A 23,130-nucleotide genomic window follows, 5' to 3' on the forward strand; every position below is an offset into this window, starting at 1 on the left:
TGGGGCGCGGGGAGGCGTCCTTCCGGCGCGCAGAGGCTGCTGGGAGCGGCTGGCCGGCGGCTCCTTCTGGGAGGGCGGGGGCCGGATCCTGCCCCTTCGCCGCCGCCGCCTCGCCTCTGCCCGCCGCCCTCGCCATGTCCGCCTTGGAGAAGCAGCTGCAGCTGGGCCGCCTGCCCCCTCGCCCTCCGGGACCCGCCGGGGGAAGCGGCCAGGCCCTGCCCAAGATGCGCATGGGGTACGCGAGGGGGAGACGGGGGGAGTCGGGTGACGTCACGCGGAGGGAGATGACGTCACGCGGCGGGGGGACCGGGGAGGTGGCGTGACGTCATGCGGCTGGGGTGGGGAAGGGGCGCCGAGTGCAAGAGGGGGCGTGGCTTTGGGGAGGATGAATGGGGCGGGGCGGGGTTTGCCCAGGGTTTATTTTGGGGGTGGGTGGGGTGGGGGGATTTTCCAGAACACGCGTGGGTGGAGGAGTCTTTTTTTGGGGGGGGATTGATTGTTTGTAAAATGAAGGGGGGCTCTGAAGGTGGTGGGAGGGGGCCTCTCTGCTTTCAATGGAAGCCTAGTGTGTGTTTCTCTTATCTATACATAATTATATATATACATATATACACACATATGTACACACACACATATATATATACAGTGGTACCTCGGGTTAAGTACTTAATTCGTTCTGGAGGTCCGTTCTTAACCGGAAACTGTTCTTAACCTGAAGTACCACTTTAGCTAATGGGGCCTCCTGCTGCTGCCGCGCCACCGAAGCCCAATTTCTGTTCTCATCCTGAAGCAAAATTCTTAACCTGAAGCACTATTTCTGGGTTAGCGGAGTCTGTAACCTGAAGTGTATTTAACCCGAGGTACCACTGTATATGTATATATATAACTAACATGGATTAACGTGTATATATGTATTTGTGTATCATGGGGGTTTGACATAACCCCACACTCCTCCATTGTCTCCTGAGACAGACAGGTGCCAACAGCAAATAGGGGTTATGTGATGTGTAATATGGGGGTGAGGGAAGCGGATGGCGCTGTGGGTTAAGCCACAGAGCCTAGGAATTGCCTATCAGAAGGTCGGCGATTCGAATCCCCACGACGGGGTGAGCTCCCGTTGCTCAGTCCCAGCTCCTGCCAACCTAGCACTTCAAAAGCACTTCAAAGTGCTAGTAGATAAATAGTTGGGAAGGTAAACGGGAAGATAAATCTAGCTTGTAGGTAAACAGCGTTTCCGTGCGCTGCTCTGGCTCGCCAGAAGCGGCTTAGTCATGCTGGCCACATGACCCGGAAGCTGTACGCCACCTCCCTCGGCCTATAAAGCGAGATGAGCGCCGCAACCCCAGAGTCGTCCGTGACTGGACCTAACCGTCATGGGTCCCTTTTCCTTTACATATATACAATGTGGATATGCGTGTATATATGTATGTGTGTATCATGGGGGTTTGACATAACCCCAGAGGCACACTCCTCCATTGTCTCCTGAAACAGACTGATCCCAACAGCAAATAGGAGTTATGTGATGTGTAATATGAGGGGCCCAGTTCCAAAGGACAGGGCGGAAGTGTGTAAAAGTGCCTTCTTTCAAAGGGTGGATAACAACAGCTGTGGTGTTCATACGGTGGTGTTTTCTGAAATGCATTGCGTGCAAAACAGCCCTGCAGGGTAGGCCAGCCTAGTTCCTCACTCCCCCCCCCCGCCCCAGTTGGCTGAGAGCGTGCGAGAAATAACCCTCACCCGCTCTACAAGGTTGGTTCATGAGCACGACTGAATTTATGCATTCAAGGAGGTGCTCTGGAGGCAGTAGTGTGCCCCGTAAAAAGCACTGCTCCTGGGTTGCAGACGTGGACAGAGGCCACCTGGGGAATCCCAGGTTGACTACTGCTTCTGGGCTTATGCCATGGGGCGTTGCTGTTTCTTCACCCTTACCCAAAGGGTTTAAGGGGTCCTTTTTTTTGCCTGGTGAGAAAGGATAGAGAAGGGGATTCTCCTGGAAATTGAAGGCTGACGTTTGTGATGTGAAAGCTTAATGCGCTTCTCTCTTCATTGTAAAAAGTTAAAGGGTAAAGGGACCCCTGACCATTAGGTCCAGTCGTTACCGACTCTGGGGTTGCGGCACTCATCTCGCTTTATTGGCCGAGGGAGCCGGTGTACAGCTTCTGGGTCATGTGGCCAGCATGACTACGCCGCTTCTGGCGAACCAGAGCAGCGCACGGAAATGCCGTTTACCTTCCCGCCAGAGCGGTACCTATTTATCTACTTGCACTTTTGACGTGGCAGGAGCAGGGACTGAGCAACAGGAGCTCACCCCGTCGCGGGGATTCGAACCTCCGACCTTCTGATTGGCAAGTCCTAGGCTCTGTGGTTTAACCCACAGCGCCACCCACGTCCCGTCATTGTATGTGTTGTAAAAATCACATTGCAATAGGGGTAACCTCAAGGCAGCAACCAGCTCAGAGAATTGTTGGGGGGGGGGGGTTTGTGCTTGATCCTGAGCCTGGTGCATGAGATTCCATCAGAGGTAGGTGATGTTCATCCGGCGCAAGCAATGCATGGGGGCTGGGAGGGATCACGGGGTGTGCTGTTTGCTAAAAGGAGGGACTTGAACCCTGCTTTCAAAGAGGTGGTGTTTGGGGGAAGGAGAGGACGGTGTTACCAGATTGTGGCGCTTGCTGGCCATTTGCCAGGGAAGGCTGGGTGGGGAATCGCTGAAGGAAACCTGCTGTGCATGGAAGATGCAAAGTGACAGCGGAAGGCGTCTCTCGGGGAGGGGCTGTCGCTCGCTGCTTGAACACACCATTTGCACGCAGAAGTCCCAGGTCCGCTCCCCAGTGAAAGCAATAAAAAAACAACAACACTGGCAGCGGAGCCAGCTGAGATCTCCGCCCGAGACTTTGCGGTGAGAACAGCTAACCAGCCTGGACTAGCCTTCCCCCAGTCTTCATGCTCTCCAGATGTTTTCGACTCTTCACTCCCAGCAGCCTTGTGGGAGTCCAAATCACCTGGAGAGCACAAGGTTGGGGAAGCTTGGCTGTAACTTTCTTCTCCTTTTAAATTGCAAGAACAAGGCTGTCGTTGCACATAAAGGGCCCTCCTGCACACGGCAAAATACTTCTGAATCCATCCATTTGCAATATTTAAGCATCGTGTCTCTGTTTTCCAGGCCTGGAAGAAAGCGTGATTATTCTGCTGTCCCGTGGAGCCAGTACTTCGAGTCCATGGAGGATGTTGTGGTTGAGAGCGACTCTGGCAAGGATATATCCTTTCCTCCTCCTTTGTTAAAAAAATTCCTGATTTATAGGGTCCTCTGTTGCACACGTAGCTGTAAGGCCACCTGTTTAGAAGCTGCCACCCTCCATGCAGTGTGGCTCCCGGCAGATGGCCTTGGGCGGTGATGTTTGCAAAATGTTTCCCTGATTGAGCTCGCTTTGGGTGGCACTGAACCGATTCAGCGCTGCCAAAGGACGGTGCCAAAGTCTTCTGGGCGTAAAAAAATAAAATAATGTCCTGTTGACTGAGCGGCGATGTGTTCCTGGGAGGCACAGACGATGTTGTAGCTTGCATCTTAACTCTTTTTATTTTGAGAAGGTTACAATGTCCTTAACTGTTCATACACTTTTCGAATTTACAAGAGTGGGTCCGAAGGTCCCGTCTTACTCCTTCTACACGGCGGAGGCCATTCTGCCCTTTCCTGGGCTGTGTTTACCGTAAGTGAACAGCTGATTGTACATCTTTTCCTGTGGTTAATATTTCGTTGTTTACGGAGCCCCTTCTGCTTGCGAAGCACCTTTACAGAATAAACCTGGAAAGCATCCTTCGGGATGAGAATTCATGTTGTGGCTTGATGGCCGCAAGCAAATGCGTTGTGGATTTCCAGCACAATAGCTGCCTTGTTTTTAAAGGGTACGACGGAGAGCAGGGCACCTGCTGTGAATGTAGAAGCAGGGCTACAATAGGACTTGAAGAGAAAACCATACATCCTAAAGACACCACAGTCTCCACTAACCTTTATTCCAAGGAGGCAGGATTGTTGAACTCCCTGGAATCTTACCACTCTGTGTTGGTGTGTAACACTATACAGAGACACACACATGCACCCCTCTCCGTCCAGGCAAGCATAGAGGATGATACCCAGCTCTGCCTCTCTTTCAAATTGGAACCAGTGAAGGCGGTGAAGGTCCTATGTGAGTGTCTGGAGGCGGTTGGAGGATGGATGGCGGCTAACAGATGAAGGTTGAATCCTGACAAGACAGAAGTACTGTTTTTGGGGGACAGGGGGCGGTCTGGTGTGGAGGACTCCCTGGTCCTGAATAGGGTAACTGTGCCCCTGAAGGACCAGGTGCGCAGCCTGGGAGTCATTTTGGACTCACAGCTGTCCATGGAGGCACAGGTCAAATCTGTGTCCAGGGCAGCTGTTTACCAGCTCCATCTGGTACACGTAGGCTGAGACCCTACGTGCCCGCGGACTGTCTCGCCAGAGTGGTGCATGCTCTAGTTATCTCCCACTTCGACTACTGCAATGTGCTCTACGTGGGGCTACCTTTGAAGGTGACTCGGAAACTACAACTAATCCGGAATGCGGCAGCCAGACTGGTGACTGGGGGCGGCCGCCGAGACCACATAACACCGGTCTTGAAAGACCTATATTGGCTCCCAGTACGTTTCCGAGCACAATTCAAAGTGCTGGTGTTGACCTTTAAAGCCCTAAACAGCCTCGGCCCAGTATACCTGAAGGAGCGTCTCCACCCCCATCATTCTGCCCGGACACTGAGGTCCAGCTCCGAGGGCCTTCTGGCGGTTCCCTCATTGCAAGAAGCAAAGCTACAGGGAACCAGGCAGAGGGCCTTCTCGGTAGTGGCGCCCGCCCTGTGGAACGCCCTCCCATCCGATGTCAAGGAAATAAGCAGCTAGCCTATCTTTAAAAGACATCTGAAGGCAGCCCTGTTCAGGGAAGTTTTTAATCTGTGATATTTTAGTGTATTTTTGGTTTCTATGGAAGCCGCCCAGAGTGGCTGGCGAAACCCAGCCAGATGGGCGGGGTACAAATAATAAATTATTATTATTATTATTATTATTATTATTATTATTATTGCACTCCCAGAAGCCTTCCAGTCAGGCAGGAACACAGAATCCCACCCTTTTAACTCTGCGCTGCATGAAAAATACTTTTCTTCAGTTTGTCCTGCATCTTCCAATATTGAGCTTCGTGGTGAGGGGCATATTTTTTCTGACTAAGCACCGGGAAGAACTTTGTGACGGCAAGAGTCGTTTGACAGAGGAAAAGGCCCCTTAAGAAGGTGGCAGGCTCTCCTTCATTGGAGGTATAATAATAATAATAATAATAATAATAATAATAATAATAATAATAATATATTATTTCTACCCCATCCCATCTGGCTGGGTATCACCAGCCACTCTGGGCGGCCTCCAATAGAAGGCCAAAAATGCACTAAAACAACAGCCATTAAAAGCTTCCCAAAACGTCATATATTTGAATTGAATTTATTACGGTCCCAGGCCAGACTCACATACCGTACTAAACAAATCAGAAACACAATAAAATTAAGTTTAAATTAACAATCAATATAACGATAAACAATACAATTATGGCAGCTGTTAAAATGTCATATAGTTGTTAAAATGTCATACAGTTGTTACTTCTTTGACATCTGATAGAAGGGCGGCACCACTACCGAGAAGGCCCTCTGCCTGGTTCCCTCACGTCTCACAATGAGGGAACTGCCAGAAGGCCCTTGGTGTCCAGGCGGAACGATGGGGGTGGAGATGCTCCTTCATGTCTACTGGGCCTTTGAGGCAGTTTAGGGCTTTCAAGGTCAGCACTAACACTTTGAATTGTGCTCGGAGACTTACTGAGAGCCAATGTAGGTCTTTCAGGACCAATGTAGGTCTTTCAGGTGTTATGTGGTCTTGGCAGCCGCTCCCAGTCACCAGTCTAGCTGCCGCATTCTGGATTAGTTGTCGTTTCCGGGTCACCCTCAAAGGGAGCCCCATGTAGAGCACGTTGCAGTAGTCCAAGTGAAAGATAACAGAGGTTCGGTGGTCACCTTTCAGGGATTCTTCAGCTGTGATTCCTGCATTGCAGGGGGTTGGACTAGATGACCCTAGCGACCCCTTCTTCCAACTCTACAATTCTGTAAGCTGCTGCTGCTGCTGCCAGATAAGCTATCCCTGTCCCCCCCCCCCTAGTGTCTTCATTTGTTTTTTAACTACAACTCCCATCAACCCCAGCCAGAAGGGTCCCAGGTCAGGGAAGTCTAGGGTACATGGACCAATGGCCTCACTCTCCCCTGTATCCCCTAGTAGAGCTAGGAGAGACTTATCCTAAACCCTGGACAGCTGCTGCCAGCCAGGGTAGACAATACAGATCTCAATGGAACAATGACCTGACTTGGTTGCAGGCAGCTTCCTGTTTGCTTGGACCACTGATGGAAGCAGAACACTGCGTGGGAAATCTTATTCAGCATGGCTCTTCCAAACTGGCTTAAGGCAGCAATCCTGTGTCCACTATAGCTGTCAACTTACAGATTTGAAAATAAGGGACCAGCAGCCTTGAAAATAAGGGACCAGCAGCCAAAATAATGGACTTGCAGCCTCACCTGTTCCAGGCACTCCAGTCTTCCTGTCCTCCTACAGTCTGGTCAAACTCATGCTGGTAGCTTCAAGAACACTGTCCGACCAACTTTGTAACCAGAGGTTCAACTGAATAGAATCTGAATCACATGCACCACAAGGCCTATGCAGCCTCAACTTAAGATGGCTCCCCGGCCTGGCTTTGCACTGCAAAGTTTGCAGCAGCACGTGCAACAAAATGGCGTCCAGCATTCAAAAACCTCCTCAGCTTGCATTAACTAGCCACACACAAGGCATGCAAGCTCCACCCCCCCAGTCATTCTTAGACTTCTTATTGGGTGAGCAACACAGCCAAGCAACACAGTTGGAGCCTCCCTCCTCCCTGGCCAGCAGGGAAGGAGGGAGAGGAGCTGCTTCCTTTGAAATTTAAGGGATATCATTTAAGGGACATCCATCAATAAGGGACAGCAGCGGGACATGGCGCTGGAATAAGGAACTGTCCCTTCAAATAAGGAATGCTTGACAGCTATGGTGTCCACTTTACCTGGGTAGCAAGCCGCATTGCCCTGCACGAGATTTTCTTCTGAGCAGACATGCCTAGGTTTTTGCTGCTACCCACTTGCAGAAATTCCCTCAACCCAGCCCCTCTTTGTCCTTCCTTGGATTTCTGCAGCACAAGAAAATAAAATAAGGGGAACCTGGATCCTTCCAGGGGCTGTTGGACTCCAACTCCCATCGGCCCCAGCCAACGTGGCCTGTGGGATGATGGGAGTTGGAGTCCAGCTACATCCACAGGGCCACAGTCTCCCCATCCCTGGCTTAAATGCTGGAGGGCATAATGGCTTCCGCAATTGCAGGCATCCCTTCTCTCCTTGGCTCTTGGGAGCCTTTTCAACAGGCATTCTCCGCCGCTGCTGGGTGCGCCTGGTTTTTTGCCACCCAGTCGATTTTCCTGGAACAAAAGGCCTATTTTAAAAACGCGCCTTGGAGCCTCAATGCCGCTTAATCACTGCAATTCCAAAAATATGTTATTTAGGTGGCAGGAACAATTCACGAAGCGTCCTCGTCTTTGCAGCAGGGTTCTTATTTTTCATAAGTGTGCCTGGTGCAAATCCCACCCCCCCCCCCTTATTTTGGGAAAGACTGGAGCTTTTTCCCTATTTCCACCCTTCCAACTGAGAGTTCACACATCTCCTCACCCAGTGCAAAGGAAACTTGGATCCTGCACACAAAAGGATGCAATCGCTGTACTAAGTTCAGGTTTAAAGAGGAGCTGGCATTCAGATAGTTGTCTTCAGTAAATGCCACGAGTTGAAAGTTACAGAATTGTAGAATTAGAAGGGACTTCCAGAGTCATTTAGCCCAACCCCCAGCAATGCAGAATCTCAGCTAGATCATCCATGACAGATGGCCGTCCGACCTCTGCTTAGAAACCTCCAAGAAGAGACGAGTCCACTGTCAAACAGCTCCTACCCCCAGAAAGATCTTCCTCCTGTTTAGTTGTTTGGATTTGTAAGCAGTCAGGAAAGAAGGAGGGGCAGTTTTTGGATCAGCCCAAACCATCCTCTTGACCTGATCTCCACTGGATCACTCACCCAGTAGATCATGATCCCCTTATTTCTGCCTGCATCCCTAATAGTTGGACCATGGGTAGGCAAACTAAGGCCCAGGGACCGGATCCGACCCAATTGCCTTCTCAATCCGGCCCGAGGACGGTCCGGGAATCAGCCTGTTTTTACATGAGTAGAATGTGTCCTTTTATTTAAATTAATCTCTGGGTTATTTGTGGGGCCTGCCTGGTGTTTTTACATGAGTAGAATGTGTGCTTTTATTTAAAATGGGTTATTTATGGGTGTTTTCTTATGAATATTTAACACAATGTAATTGCATATAGAGTTTTTTTTTTTTTTAAAAAAAAAGGTTAAGCAGTAAAGGTAAAGGGACCCCTGACTATTAGGTCCAGTCGTGGCCGACTCTGGGGTTTCGGCGCTCATCTCACTTTATTGGCTGAGGGAGCTGGCGTACAGCTTCTGGGTCTAAGCCGCTTCTGGTGAGCCAGAGCAGCGCACGGAAACGCCATTTACCTTCCCGCCGGAGCGGTACCTATTTATCTACTTGCACTGGCATGCTTTCGAACTGCTAGGTTCGCAGGAGCTGGGACCAAGCAATGGGAGCTCACCCCGTCGCGGGGATTCGAACCGCCAACCTTCTGATCAGCAAGCCCAAGAGGCTCTGTGGTTTAGACCACAGCGCCACCCGCGTCCCATGTTAAGCAGTACATATTGTTAAAATAGGTAAAATAAATGTTAAGACCTTCACACCAGGAGCGTTAAAATTACTGGCGTTCCACTGGAACTGCAGACCATGGCATTTCCAGTATGGCGTATTGGTGAGAGTGTCAGATTCGAACCTGGGAGAGACCAGGGTTCAAATCCCCATTTGGCCGTGAAGCTCACTGTGGGGGGGGATGGGCCTTGGGCCTGTTCACTGTCTCTCAGCCTACCTTCCTCACTGGGTTGTTGTGGGTATTAAATGAGGAGGGGGAAAAACCCACGTAGACCACCTTGGGGAGGAAATGGTGATGAACAAAATTTCTTCACAACAGAATACGGTTTCGGAAGCACCTCGGCTTTCGGATTTAATTTTTCGTCCAGTTTCTAGCCCGTCTAATCCTGGCTGAACCTGTTGAAATCTCTGAACAGGAGGGTCTGGGTGGAATCTGTAGCACCCTGAGAGCCGTGCTTTGGTATTCCCCCTTTTTTTACAGCTCCCCCTGAGTAACGTGAGCAGTTAAAAAACAAATAAAGGTAAAGGTAAAGTGACCCCTGACCATTAGGTCCAGTTGTGACCGACTCTGGGATTGCGGCGCTCATCTCGCTTTATTGGCCGAGGGAGCCAGCGTACAGCTTCCGGGTCATGTGGCCAGCATGACTAAGCCGCTTCTGGCGAACCAGAGCAGTGCACGGAAATGCCGTTTACCTTCCCGCCAGAGCAGTACCTATTTATCTACTTGCACTTTGACGTGCTTTCGAACTGCTAGGTTGGCAGGAGCAGGAACCGAGCAACGGGAGCTCACCCCGTCGCGGGGATTCAAACCGCCAACCTTCTGATCGGCAAGCCCTAGGCTCTGTGGTTTAACCCACAGCGCCAGCCGGCAGTTAAAACCTGCAGAATAAATTATTCCAAACGGGAGGGGACACGCATCGCAGGGGGTTGCACAATTCCACAATTCTATGCCACCTATGTTTACTTGCATGAGTTTAGCTTGGGTCTGCAGAATTCGTTTTCCCCCTGCTCTGGGGATGTGGGTCACCTTGTCCCGATTTCAGCCTCTTCTTCTTTAAGTGGGTCGCCTTGTCCCCATTGCACAGCCCCCCTTCCACTACTTAAAAGACCGGAGGCCCTCCGAGAGACTTGGCCTTCTCCCAGTCCCACTGCTTTCCCACTCTCTTCCCCAACCCACTTAGCTTCATTCATATTCCTGGTGGGGCTTCCTTGTTACTTTACGCTGCTTCAAGCTGCCTGCCCTCTTTGTCCGAGGCCCCCCCCCCCAGGCTAGTCAATGGGACCAGAGCGCTCCCTCTGGCCGGCAGCCCTTTCCCTTCCCAGGGGGCAGGTGAAGCGCTTGCGCATGGCTTTCCAAACTGGCCACATCACAAACTGACAGATGCTGCTGTTACAAGAAAAAACTGCTCCTTTTCCCTTATGGGGTATCCAAGATTCCTTATGTAGGTTCTCCATCGGTCGGAGAAAAGAACAGAGGCCAACCAGAGAATATTGAGAAGCAAAGCAGCTAGCAAGCCAGGTCTTCATTAAACTGTTGCAACAGGGTCCCCACTCACCACATGCAGGAGGGAAGAGGAACCCAGAAGCATGGTGCGCAAGCCCTTAAATAGACTTTTGAAATTGACACCCTGTAGCTCAAGACCTGGGACGCAGGTGGTGCTGTGGGTTAAACCACAGAGCCTAGGGCTTGCCGATCAGAAGGTCGGCAGTTCGAATCCCCGCAACGGGGTGAGCTTCCATTGCTCGGTCCCTGCTCCTGCCAACCTAGCAGTTCGAAAGCACGTCAGAGTGCAAGTAGATAAATAGGTACCGCTCCGGCGGGAAGGTACTGTAAATGGCATTTCTGTGTGCTGCTCTGGTTCGCCTGAAGCGGCTTAGTCATGCTGGCCACATGACCGGAAGCTGTACGCCGGCTCCCTCGGCCAATAAAGCGAGATGAGCGCTGCAACCCCAGTCGGTCACGACTGGACCTAATGGTCAGGGGTCCCTTTACCTTTCCCTTAGCTCAAGACCACCTCCCAAAACATCATACGTACATCACAGAAGGAGGCTGGTCTACAGCAGGAAAAAAAAAAAGAAAACCTGTCTGCCAGGATACCTGATAATGGTCACTGATTGCTTTTTACTAGGGCAGCCTGGGCATTCTTTGGTGATGGTAAATACTCAGTTCCTAAATCCAAGTCACAGGCTCACCCTATTCATACACAGATATGCCCTTAAGACAGGATTTATGAGCAAATAGACAATGGGGAGGTTTTCCCATTTCCTTCCTCCTTGCAGAGAAACGTTTGAGGTCAATTTGGGGGAGTCAAAATGGTTTCAGAACTGTTTTCCCATTCTGTTTCAGACATGTGGCTTATATATTTATGTATGTGTTTGCCTGCTACATTTATGAACACTTATTTTATAACTTAGACCCGGCACCCCCAAACTCCGCCCTCCAGATGTTTTTGGACTACAATTCCCATCATCCCTGACCACTGGTCCTGTTAGCTAGGGATGATGGGAGTTGTAGTCCCCAAACACCTGGAGGGCCGAGTTTGGGGTTCCCTGTCTTAGACCTTATGATTCTCATAACACCACGTAATATTCGTTCCTCGCTTGCAAGGAACCAATCCTCTGGAACTCCCTGCCCATTGATATTAAGCATGCCTTCGCTATGCTGTTTACAGCACCTTCCAAAAAATCTATTATTGTTCAGGCAAGTTTCCCTTGCATGTAATTTTGACAAGTGCTTCAACATGTATCATAGAATTGTAGATTTGAAAGTGACCCCATCGTTCTAGACCAACCCCTTCAATGCAGGGGTGTGTGGGTGTACTTTTACTTACATTTTCACTTTTTAAGGTCGGCTTAATGCCTGATCTTTTTATAATCATTATTTTGAGTGGATAGTAAATATTGTTCTGCATAGAAATAAAATAAAATTTTCTGTTTTTCAATCTAAAATATTAATTTAAGCAACCTTAAAATTTCAATACTTCCCTCCTTCTCTTTCCATGGTTCATTTTGCATAACATTAATCCCTGCATATTTTATATAAACCATTCAGTATTCCATTATTACATCCATCAAAACTTATTTACACTGTTGAATTTATCTGAATGCTGCAGCGTTTTCAAATGTACACAATTTCCCCCCCATATATTCAATAAACGTTTTCCAGTCTTCTCTAAAGTCTTCTTGTTCTCTTATTCTGTATGTTAGGTCTGCAAGCTGCGCATATTCCATCAGTTTAATTTGCTATTCTTCTTTGCTTGGGACCTTGCTCATTTTACATTTTGGGGCTAACAAAACACAGGCCACAGCAGTGGTATACATTAATATGCTTTTTTCACACCTGGGAATTTCCACCTGAATTATCCTCAAAGAAAGGGCTCTGTTTTGTTTTGTTTTGTTTTTTGGAAAAGTGCTTTTAAACATTCCCCCCCCCCATGCATTATAAATTATTTCCCAATAGTTCATATTGTACTTTTGTAAACGCCTTGCAAGTATGGGTGATTAAGCTGTGTATAAGCCCTGTTAAATAAAACGGATAAATGAAATCTTTTCCTTCCTTGCAGTCTGCCATCATCAGCCGTGTTCAGTGCCGGATCGTGGCTTTGGATCTGAGAGGACATGGTAAGGAATCCTTTCAGAAATAAAAGGCGACTTTTTTTTTTGTTACTGCTGTGGGTTTTTCTTTCCACAGCCAACCACCCCCTCTACTCCCTGACCTTAAATATAAATGGCAGTTCTCTCCGAAGGATTCATTAAAAGATTATATCGAGCCATCTAGCCCCACCTAGTGTGGTTAAATTATTTTAGCCCAAAAACGTTTTACTCCGCCGTTCGCTCAAAAGGCTCTTGCGATTGCCAAGACACAGGAAGTCTTTTTTTTTTATGCACACAACAACAGGGCCGCCTTCAGATGTCTTCTAAAAGTCTGGTAGTTGTTGTTCTCTTTGACATCTGGTGGGAGGGCGTTCCACAGGGCGGGCGCCACTACCGAGAAGGCCCTCTGCCTGGTTCCCTGTAACTTGGTTTCTCGCAGTGAGGGAACCGCCAGAAGGCCCTCGGAGCTGGACCTCAGTGTCCGGGTAGAACGATGGGGGTGGAGACGCTCCTTCAGGTATACTGGACCGAGGCCATTTATGGCTTTAAAGGTCGGCACCAACACTTTGAATTGTGCTCGGAAACGTACTGGGAGCCAATGTAGGTCTTTCAAGACCGGTGTTATATGGTCTCAGCAGCCGCTCCCAGTCACCAGTCTGGCTGCTGTGTTCTGGATTAGTTGTAGTTTCCGGGTCACCTTCAAAGGTAGCCCCACGTAGAGCGCATTGCAGTAGTCCAAGCGGGAGATAACCAGAGCATGCACCACTCTGGCAAGACAGTCTGCAGGCAGAGAGGGTCTCATCTTGCGTACCAGATGGAGCTGGTAAACAGCTGCCCTGGACACAGATTTGACCTGTGCCTCCATGGACAGCTGTGAGTCCAAAATGACTCCCAGGCTGCGCACCTGGTCCTTCAGGGGCACAGTTACTTCATTCAGAACCAGGGGGTCCTCCACAACTGCCCGCCTCCTGTCCCCCAGAAACAGTACTTCTGTCTTGTCAGGATTCAATCTCAAGCTGTTAGCCGCCATCCATCCTTAAGAATGGATAGGTTTGATCCTCTTGCAGCCCTTGTCCATGGAGTTTTCTTGGCAGGGATACTGGAGTGGCTTGCCGGTTCCTCCAGGTGGATCACGTTTGGTCAAAACTCTCCACTACGACCTGTTCATCTTGGGTGGCCCTGCGCGGCATAGCTCATAGCTTCTCTGAGTTCTTTAAGCCCCTTCACCACGGCAAGGCATCCCTTACCAGCTAGTAAAATGACAGAGACCAGACCAGAATTCTAGCAAAAAGCAAGGCAGCTAGTTAAGCCTGATCTTTATTAAAAGCTGTTGCAACAGGGTGCTCCCCCACACGCAGGAGGAGGATCCAGAACAAAGGTGTGCCCGCCCTTATATAGACATTTTAAATTGCCCCCCTGGAGTCTAAGACCACCCCCAGAAACATCATACCTACATCACAGAAAGGGTGGTCCACAACAGAAATCTGAGTGTGTTGTTTTTACCCTGTCTGCCAGGTTACCTGTTAATGGTCACTTGACTGGATTACCTGGGGAGCCTGGCCATTCTTTTGTAACGATAATACTTAATTCCTGAGCCAGGTCACAGGGCCACCCTGTTGTTGATTGTTGTTGTTGTTGTTTAGTCGGTTAGTGGTGTCCGACTCTTTGTGACCCCATGGACCAGAGCACGCCAGGCACTTCTGTCCTCCACTGCCTCCCGCAGTTTGATCAAACTCGTTCTGGTAGCTTCGAGAACACTGTCCAACCATCTCATTCTCTGTTGTCCCCTTCTACTTGCGCCCTCCATCTTTCCCAGCATCAGGGTCTTTTCCAGGAAGTCTTCTGCTGTCACCATCTGCAGTGATCATGGAGCCCAAGAAAGTAAAATCTCTCACTGCCTCCATTTCTTCCCCTTCTATTTGCCAGGAGGTGATGGGACCAGTGGCCATGATACTAGTTTTTTGATGTTGAGCTTTTATACATTTATTTTATACATTTAATACATTTTCCAATTTACATTTCACTCCTTTAAGATTTCACAATTTTTAAATAAATATAAAAGGGTCAATGTGGTTATTATTACAAGTCCTGTTTCAACCCTCCTAGTGTTGTTAATTGCTTGCAATGGTCTTTCAAATATTGTATATATTTACTCTTTTTGGAATGCTTCATCGTGCTGGTTTCGGATTTTGCCCATCAGCTCCGCCGGTTCTGGTAGCTTCGAGAACACTGTCCCACCATCTCGTCCTCTGTCGTCCCCTTCTCCTTGTGCCCTCCATCTTTCCCAACATCTAGCTTTAACTAGACGGACCTTTGTCGGCAAGGTGATGTCTCTGCTTTTTAAGATGCCGACCACCAAACTAGATGGCTTTAAAAGAGGATTAGGCAAATTTATGGAGGAAGGCAGAGCTATCAAAGGCTACAAGCCATGCTAGCTATGCTCTTTCTCCACAGTTTGGAGGCAGCAATGCTTCTGAACAGTATTTGAAAATTGCCAGGCGCATTTTGTGACCAAGTGAAGATGCCCCGGGTACCAGGATGGCACCTGATGTCTCTCCCACCTGCAGGCGCATGCCTGGGGATCCTTGGATCTTGGCTGTTTTCACACACTAGCAACACATCCTGCAGAAGTCAGTCCATTGTATTTTATCGGCACAATCAGAATGAATTGTGAGGACGGCCTGCTGAGGGCCTGAAGCCCTCGACCTGGCTTGGAGCAGGGCCTGTCGGGCTCTTAAGGACGGCTGCTGCTGCTGAGCAGAGAGGGCTGTTGTAAACAAAACCTGCCCTTTTCCCCTCTTGGGGTATCCAAGAGCCCGTATAGAGTCCTTACGTGGGTTCCCTATTGGCAGGAGAAAATAACGGAGGCCAACCAGAGAATATTGAGAAGCAAAGCAGGTAGTAAGCCTGATCTTTATTGATCTGTTGCAACAGGGTCCTCACTCACCACACGCAGGAGGGAGGAGGAACCCAGAACAATGGCGCGCAAGGCCTTATATAGACATTTTTAAATCCCTGACCTGGAGCTCAAGACCACCCCTCCATATATCATACATACATCACAGAAAGGGATGTAACCCAAAACCACCCCCCCCCCCAAACATCATACCTACATCACAGAAAAGGCGGTCTACAACAGAAATTTGAATGTTGTTGTTTTTCCTGTCTGCCAGGTTATCTGAGAATGCCTTTCCTGGGAGTCTGCCCATTCCTTTGAAATGGTGATTACTAAATTCCTGTAACAAGGAAGGTTTTTTCACCTCCTCCCTCCTTGCAGAGAAACATTTGGTCAGCTTGGGAGTCAAAATGGTTTCAGGACTGTCTTCCTGTGCTGCTTCAGACATGTGGTTTATATATTTATGTACGTGTTTGCTTGGTACATTTATGAACATTTATTATATATCTAAGACCTTAAGATTCTTATAACAGGGCTCCTCTTTTAAATTGTTTTGGATTTCTGTCTGTGTTGTTTTAAATGAGACCACCTTGGCTGGGAGCCCTCGAAGACCCTCACCCAGCCTTGCTGCTCTTTCCCATCTGGCCTGGGAGTGCGGACTGACTCCAGCTACAAAAGCTGAGGCTGTCAAACAGATTCTTGGGCTGGTGTATTTGTTCACCGGAGGTTGAGAGAGCTTGTTGCTGTTATTGATATTATTGTTGTCTCTTTAGTTTTAGATCTTATGATTCACGTGGAAATGGTTTCCATTTGGTTGTGTGCTTTATTTATTGTTTATGACTTCGGTTATGTTTGTAATTATGTCAATCTTGTCATGTTGTAAGCCTCCTTGAGCATAGTTTCAATTATGGAAAGGCGGCATAGAAATGAAATGATGTTGATGATGAATTTCAGGAACCAAAATGTCATATCGAGAGTCGTACTTCGAGGCTTTGTTAGAATAAAGCAGCATATGATTTTTGTCAAACGGATCAAGTAAAAGAAATCCGCTTTCCTTTGCAGGTGAGACGAAAGTTAGGAACCCCGAAGACCTCTCTGCGGAGACGATGTCCAAGTAGGTTGTTCCGTAATCTAACCTTGTTGTGCTTGGTTTTCTTAGCCGTATAAACAAAACCTATTCCGAGGTGCCCTTGATTTTGATGAGGACTTAAGAGTGAAGTTGGAAGACCTGAGACTGGCCCTTAAGCATCCGTCAAAGCGATAAAACTCTCTCCATGCTAAAAAGTGTCTTGGTTCTGGGCATTTGACTGTCTGCCTAGCAGTTCGAAAGCACGCCAGTGCAAGTAGATAAATAGGTACCGCTTCGGCAGGAAGGTAAACAGTGTTTCCGTGCGCTGCTCTGGTTCGCCAGAAGCGGCTTAGTCATGCTGGCCTCATGACCTGGAAGCCGGCTCCCTCTGCCAATAAAGCAAGAAGAGCGCCGCAACCCCAGAGTCGGCCACGACTGGATCTAATGGTCAGGGGTCCAAGCACGCCAGTGCAAGTAGATAAATAGGTACCGCTCCAGGAAGGTAAACAGTGTTTCTGTGCGCTCTGGTTTCCGTCACGGTGTCCCGTTGCACCAGAAGCGGTTTAGTCCTGCTGGCCACGTGACCCGGAAAGCTGTCTGTGGACAAACGCCGGCTCCCTCAGCCTGAAAGCGAGATGAGCGCCGCAACCCCATAGTTGCCTTGGGCTGGACTTAATCGTCCAGGGGTCATTTACCTTTTACCTTACCTTGTCCTCAGCTGTAGCCCAACCGTTCTTGGGCCAGGCTCTTTAAAATGCAATCATCTACCCACCCTGCAAATTTATTTTCTTGAGTCTCCAGATAGCTGCCTTGCGAAGGTGTCAGAGTCCTTCACGCTGGCAGGGACATTTGCCTCCTTGCAGGGCGGCCATCTGTGAAGCCACCAGCAGCCACTTGCTCTGTTTTGGTCTTAAGGCAGCAGCTCTGCCCAACACAACAGTTTGTGATGTTTGTGCGTCAGCACCGGGGTCTTGGAGAGATCCCTTCTGCAAAGACTTTCCCCCGATAACGGCCTGGAGCGAGAGATTTTGACAAACGGCTGTTGCTAACTCACTTAAAAAAAAAAAAAATCTAGCCTACCTTTCGTCCGAGCATCTTTCTGGACTAAATCAAAGCGTCTGTTTTCCAAGGGCAAAGCGGGTTTTGTGTAAGAGACAAATGCAGTATCTTAAATCCAACGTGGTACAGGTTTATAGGGACGCAGGTGGCGCTGTGGGTTAAAGCCTCAGCACCTAGGACTTGCCGATCGAAAGGTCGGCAGTTCGAATCCCTGCGGTGGGGTGCGCTCCCGCTGCTCGGTCCCAGCGCCTGCCAACCTAGCAGTTCGAAAGCACCTCCAGGTGCAAGTAGATAAATAGGGACCGCTTACCAGCGGGAAGGTAAACGGCGTTTCCGTGTGCGGCTCTGGCTCGGCAGAGCAGCGATGTCACGCTGGCCACATGACCCGGAAGTGTCTCCAGACAGCGCTGGCCCCCGGCCTCTTAAGTGAGATGGGCGCACAACCCCAGAGTCTGGCAAGACTGGCCCGTACGGGCAGGGGTACCTTTACCTTTACCTTACAGGTTTATAGGGAGGTAATGGTGCTTTTGCCAACTTATTCCAAAAAATGGAACAGGAGAGGATGTTTGCACTTATCTAGTCTTTTCTGATTTACCGGCACCTCCCCATATGCACAAGGGGTTGTGTTCCAAGTCATTGCACATTTGCATGAAATCGGAAATCCGTTTAAAAAAGGTGGCAAACACCCCATTCGGCCTTTTAGTGTCGTTTCAGTGATGTCTTTATGACGTTTCTGGGTCACTTCTGGGTTCAGTGCTGTGCCTCGGTCTTGCCTAAAATGGGAGTTTTCTGTTCAGTGGTACCTTGGTTCTCAAACTTAATCTGTTCTGGAAGTCCGTTCCAAAACCAAAGTGCGAAGAGATCGCCTTCCAACTGTTCACGGGTGTCGAGCTCCTGAGGAATTTGAAGGAAAGCTGCTGTGGTCCCTCTTCTCCCTCGGAAGCATAGGTGCTCAGGGATGTTTAGCACCCCAGGACAGAAAATGTGGGTGCCCTCACTTGCCTCTCCCGCCAAGCTCTGATATGTCACCGCCTTCGTATTATACCGTGCAGGCTTTGGAAAACGACCGTCGTTTTTGGGTGACGATAAACAGGCCCTCGCTTCTGCCTCCTTGAAAGCAGCCAAACAAAAAGGAATTACAGTGGTACCTTGGTTCTCAAACTTAATCCGTTCCGGAAGTCGTTCCAAAACCAAAGCGTTCCAAAACCAAGTCGCACTTCCTCATAGAAAGTAATGCAAAACGAATTAATCCGTTCTGGACTTTTAAAAACAACGCCTAAAACAGCAATTTAACATGAATTTTACTATCTAATGAGACCATTGATCTATAAAATGAAAGCAATAATGTACTGTACTATGAAATAAATAAGACAGTATTGTAGATTATAAAAATTAAAAGTATTTTGTTTACTTACCTGCACAGATGATAGTCATTGTTTGGATGGGGGGCTTTTATCCATTTCCGCAGGCACACAATCAATCAGTAGCTGAACTGGGCTCCACACAGTCACAAAAACAAATTAACCGAAAAAAACCTCAAAAACAAAAACGCAAAATAAATAGCAAAAAAAAAAAAAAGTGCCAAACTTAATCCATTCCGGAGGTCCGTTTGACTTTCAGAATGTTTGAAAACCAAGGCGCAGCTTCTGATTGGTGCAGGAAACAATCGCCGACAGCCGCATCGGACGTTCGGCTTCTGAAAAACGTTTGAAAACCGGAACGCTTACTTCTGGGTTTTCGGTGTTTGGGAACCAAGGCATTTGAGAACCAAGGGACCATTGTATTTGTATGCTAATTTATAGGAATGAATCATTCATGGACCCCTAAGCGTCATCTACTCTAAGTTCCTGCAATGCAGGAATATGCAGGTGGCCGATATGGGAATCGAACCCACAACCTTGGCATTGCCAGTGCCTTGCTGCAACCAGCTGAGCTGAAACTGTGGCTCCCAGCTTTTTCTCCAAGGAGCTCAAGGTGACATGCAAACCGTTGGCCAATCTAGTTCTGTGTCTCCAACACTGACTGGCAGCAGCTCCCCAGAGTTTCAGACACGCCTACTGGGAGAGGATTTCCGTTTGCAAAGCAGATGTTCAGTCTCTGAGCTCTGGCCCATGCAAGTAAATAAGGGATAGCACAGGGGCTTGAGCCGGAGACTCTTAATCTCGGGGTTGCGGGTTCGAGTGCTGCCTTGGGCGAAAGATCCCTGCATTGCAGCGGGTTGGGCTAGATGGCCCTCGGGGCCCTTCCGCTTCGACAATTCTGTGATTCCAAGCATTATCCTGTGTGCAAGGAAGGAGCAACAAGCTTGTGCCTTTCTTTTTTGCAGGGACGTTGGAAGCGTGGTGGAAGCCATGTACGGGGACCTCGCCCCGCCCATCATGCTGATTGGCCACAGCATGGGCGGGGCTATCGCCGTGCACACGGCAGCGTCCAACCTGGTGCCCAGTTTGCTGGGCCTCTGCATGATTGACGTAGTGGAAGGTAAGAGTTGGCGTCACTTGGCACTTGTTCCCTCGGTTCCTTTCCTCTTTCTCAGCCATGTTTCCCTTCCCTTATGGCCTTGATTTATCGGCTATTTTAAAATGAGGCTGCATTATAAATGGCAATTTAACCTGTATTTTAATACCCCCCCCCTTTTCCCCCTATTACGTTTTTACCGTGATTTTATTGGTGTCAGCCGCCCTGAGCCCGGCTCTGGCTGGGCGGGGGGGGGCGGGGTATAAATAAAATTTATTAATATTATTATTAGTCTCACTGCGGAATATACTAGGCCAGCATTTGCCTCTATATAGGCTGGCCTTCTGCGAAAACACCAACCGCAAGCCATTCTCTTTTCTTTCCACTAAAGCAAACCTCCAGGCATGCCCATAGCAGTTTTTCTTTTTGTGTATTATTTTTATTAAGTTTTCTGTTTGACAATTTAAAATAGCCATTAAACAATCTTCAAATGTCAATGACTTCCCTTCTTCTCTTTCCATGGTTCAATTGGCATATCGTAAACCCCTGCATGGGACGCGGGTGGCGCTGTGGGTAAAACCTCAGTGCCTAGGACTTGCCGATCGCATGGTCGGCGGTTCGAATCCCCGCGGCGGGGTGCGCTCCTGCTGCTCGGTCCCAGCGCCTGCCAACCTAGCAGTTCGAAAGCACCTCCGGGTGCAAGTAGATAAATAGGGACCGCTTACCAGCGGGAAGGTAAACGGCGTTCCGTGTGCTGCGCTGGCTCGCCAGATGCAGCTTGTCACGCTGGCCACGTGACCCGGAAGTGTCTGCGGACAGCGCTGGCTCCCGGCCTATAGAGTGAGATGAGCGCACAACCCTAGAGTCTGGCAAGACTGGCCCGAATGGGCAGGGGTACCTTTACCTTTAAACCCCTGCATATTTTATGTACACCGGGCACATCCAACTCTCTTGAGACTACAATCTGCGCCCAGCATAATAAAACTGGCATTGTTGAACTATCCATTGTTGAACTTTTTTGGTGGGAGGATTCCCCATAGTTGTCAAGCTTTTTTAAGGGGGGAGTTGTGCACCCGGAATTGTTCAGCTTTTTGGGGGTTAAGAACTTTGCTTCAGGATGAGAACAGAAATTGTGCTTCGGCAGCGCAGCGGCAGCGGGAGACTCCATTAGCTAAAGCGGTGCTTCAGGTTAAGAACAGTTTCAGGTTAAGAACGGACCTCTGGAACAAATTAAGTACTTAACCTGAGGTACCACTGTACATCCATCAAAACTTGTTACACTGTTGAATTTATCTTAATGCTGCCGTCGTTTCCAAGTGCACACAGTTTCCCCCCATATATTCAATAAACGTTTTCCAATCTTCTTTAGTCGTATGTTCTGCTTGTTCTCTTATTCTATACGTTAGGTCTGCAAAGCTGCGCGTATTCTGTTGGCTTAAGTTGCCATTCTTCTTTAGTTGGGACTTCAGCAGTTTTTCTTTTTAAATCATGAGGTCTAGAAACCTTTTTTTTAAAAAAAGCAAGTAAGTTTCTAGACCTAATGATTCAAAAAGAAAAACTGCTATGGGGGTATAAGGATAGGGGGACTATGAATCGGCACCCTTGATTTCATCCCAGTCACAGTTATGTAGGTTTGGATATCATCTCTTCTGTAAAACACTGGTTTGCTTCATGCCAGATTTTCCCTTCTTGTTCATAGGCACAGCCATGGATGCCCTCAACAGCATGCAGAATTTCCTTCGGAGTCGCCCAAAGACATTCAAATCTCTGGAGAACGCCATCGAATGGAGGTAAAGGGGAAACTTTGGGGATCTTACGCAGCCCATCACAGTCATTTACAGTCTCCTCTACTAGGAAAGCAATTTTCTCTCTCTATATATAAATATAAATATAATTTTAAAATTAAATTTCCTATTTTACTATTTCAAGTAAACATTTTACAAACTTTAAAATATCCAGTGACTTCCCTTCTTCTCTTTCCATGGTTCATTTTACATATCCTACACCCCTGAGTATTTTACTATAAGCATTCAAATCAGTTTTCCACTTTTACATCCATCAAAAATGATGATGAATTTGTCTTAATGCTGCCAGCATTTTCAGCTGCATAAAATTATTTTCCAGGTATTCAATAAACGTTTTCCAGTCTTCTTTAAACGTATGTTCTTGTTCTCTTATTCTATATGTTAGGTTCTGCATATTCCGTCAACTTGACTTTCCCATTCTCTTGAGTTGGGTGCGCACCGACTCCTCTCGCTCTCCAGGCTTCAGCGAAAGGAACCCGAAGCTTCTGGAGCACAGAGGGCACGCTCCCACTGCACTTCAGAGGCTTCGCGTTGCTATCGCTGAGGCCGTGGAGCCTGCATTCGCTTCATAAGACATACACACATTTCCCCTTAATTTTTGGAGGGGGGAAAGTGTGTCTTACAGAGCGAAAAATACAGTAACTAAAACAATAACATTATAGCATATGTATCCATGTTTATTAAATGATGTCGTAAAATTTTTATTTAAAAACAAACTAACCTTAGACTGGGTTTTAACGCACATGAAAAACTTAAAACAAATCCTTATTTCCTGAAGAATAGCCTTTGGACTATAATGTAACTTAAATAGAAAACTATCTTTAAAAAGATTTCCCCCCCAAACACATTTTATTTTTAAAATCCAATTTAAATCCAGAAAAATCCAATTTAAATCCCAAAAATCCAATTTAAATCCCAAAAAATTAAATAAAAATAAATAAATTGATGTTTATCCACCCTGGCAGTAACTAACCCCCATCTAATGGCTGTTTCCTTTTCTCTTTCTCTAGCGTAAAGAGCGGACAGATACGGAATCTTGAATCTGCCAGGGTTTCTATGGTTGGCCAAGTCAAACAGTAAGCCTTGCCTTCTTCAGTTGCCTTTTATCGTGTGTTTCTGCCCCGTTTTCGTACATGGATGTGTGAAATGATGGTGGGACCTTCTCATCATGGCTGTGACATTCCCGCAGGAGCCGATCTTCTGGGGTTTGGATTGCAACTTAACAGTGTGCGTGCTCTCCCCCCAAATCCCTCTGAGGAACCCCAGTCAGGTAGTTTAGATTTTTATTTTCTTTTGGGGGGGGGGGATCTGTAGCTAATAAACATCAAAGGGAGCATAGGGTTATCAGCCACAGCAGAAGGAGCAAAAGCCGA

General features: G+C 48.1%; 1 protein-coding gene across 1 annotated transcript in view; it reads left to right on the forward strand.

The window, feature by feature from the left end:
* Nucleotides 1-23,130, forward strand: part of PPME1 (protein phosphatase methylesterase 1) — a 36,263-nt gene continuing 13,133 nt past the window's right edge. Inside the window, exons 1-8 of the mRNA XM_083737101.1 lie at nt 1-235; nt 3,164-3,257; nt 3,615-3,707; nt 12,441-12,498; nt 16,430-16,481; nt 19,822-19,976; nt 21,652-21,742; nt 22,768-22,833. Coding sequence (XP_083593227.1) covers nt 135-235; nt 3,164-3,257; nt 3,615-3,707; nt 12,441-12,498; nt 16,430-16,481; nt 19,822-19,976; nt 21,652-21,742; nt 22,768-22,833 — 710 coding nt within the window. The 5' untranslated portion in view covers nt 1-134. The remainder of the gene's footprint in view (nt 236-3,163; nt 3,258-3,614; nt 3,708-12,440; nt 12,499-16,429; nt 16,482-19,821; nt 19,977-21,651; nt 21,743-22,767; nt 22,834-23,130) is intronic.

Source organism: Podarcis gaigeae (genome assembly GCF_964106915.1).
Source record: "Podarcis gaigeae genome assembly, chromosome: 4".
NCBI lineage: Eukaryota > Metazoa > Chordata > Lepidosauria > Squamata > Lacertidae > Podarcis > Podarcis gaigeae.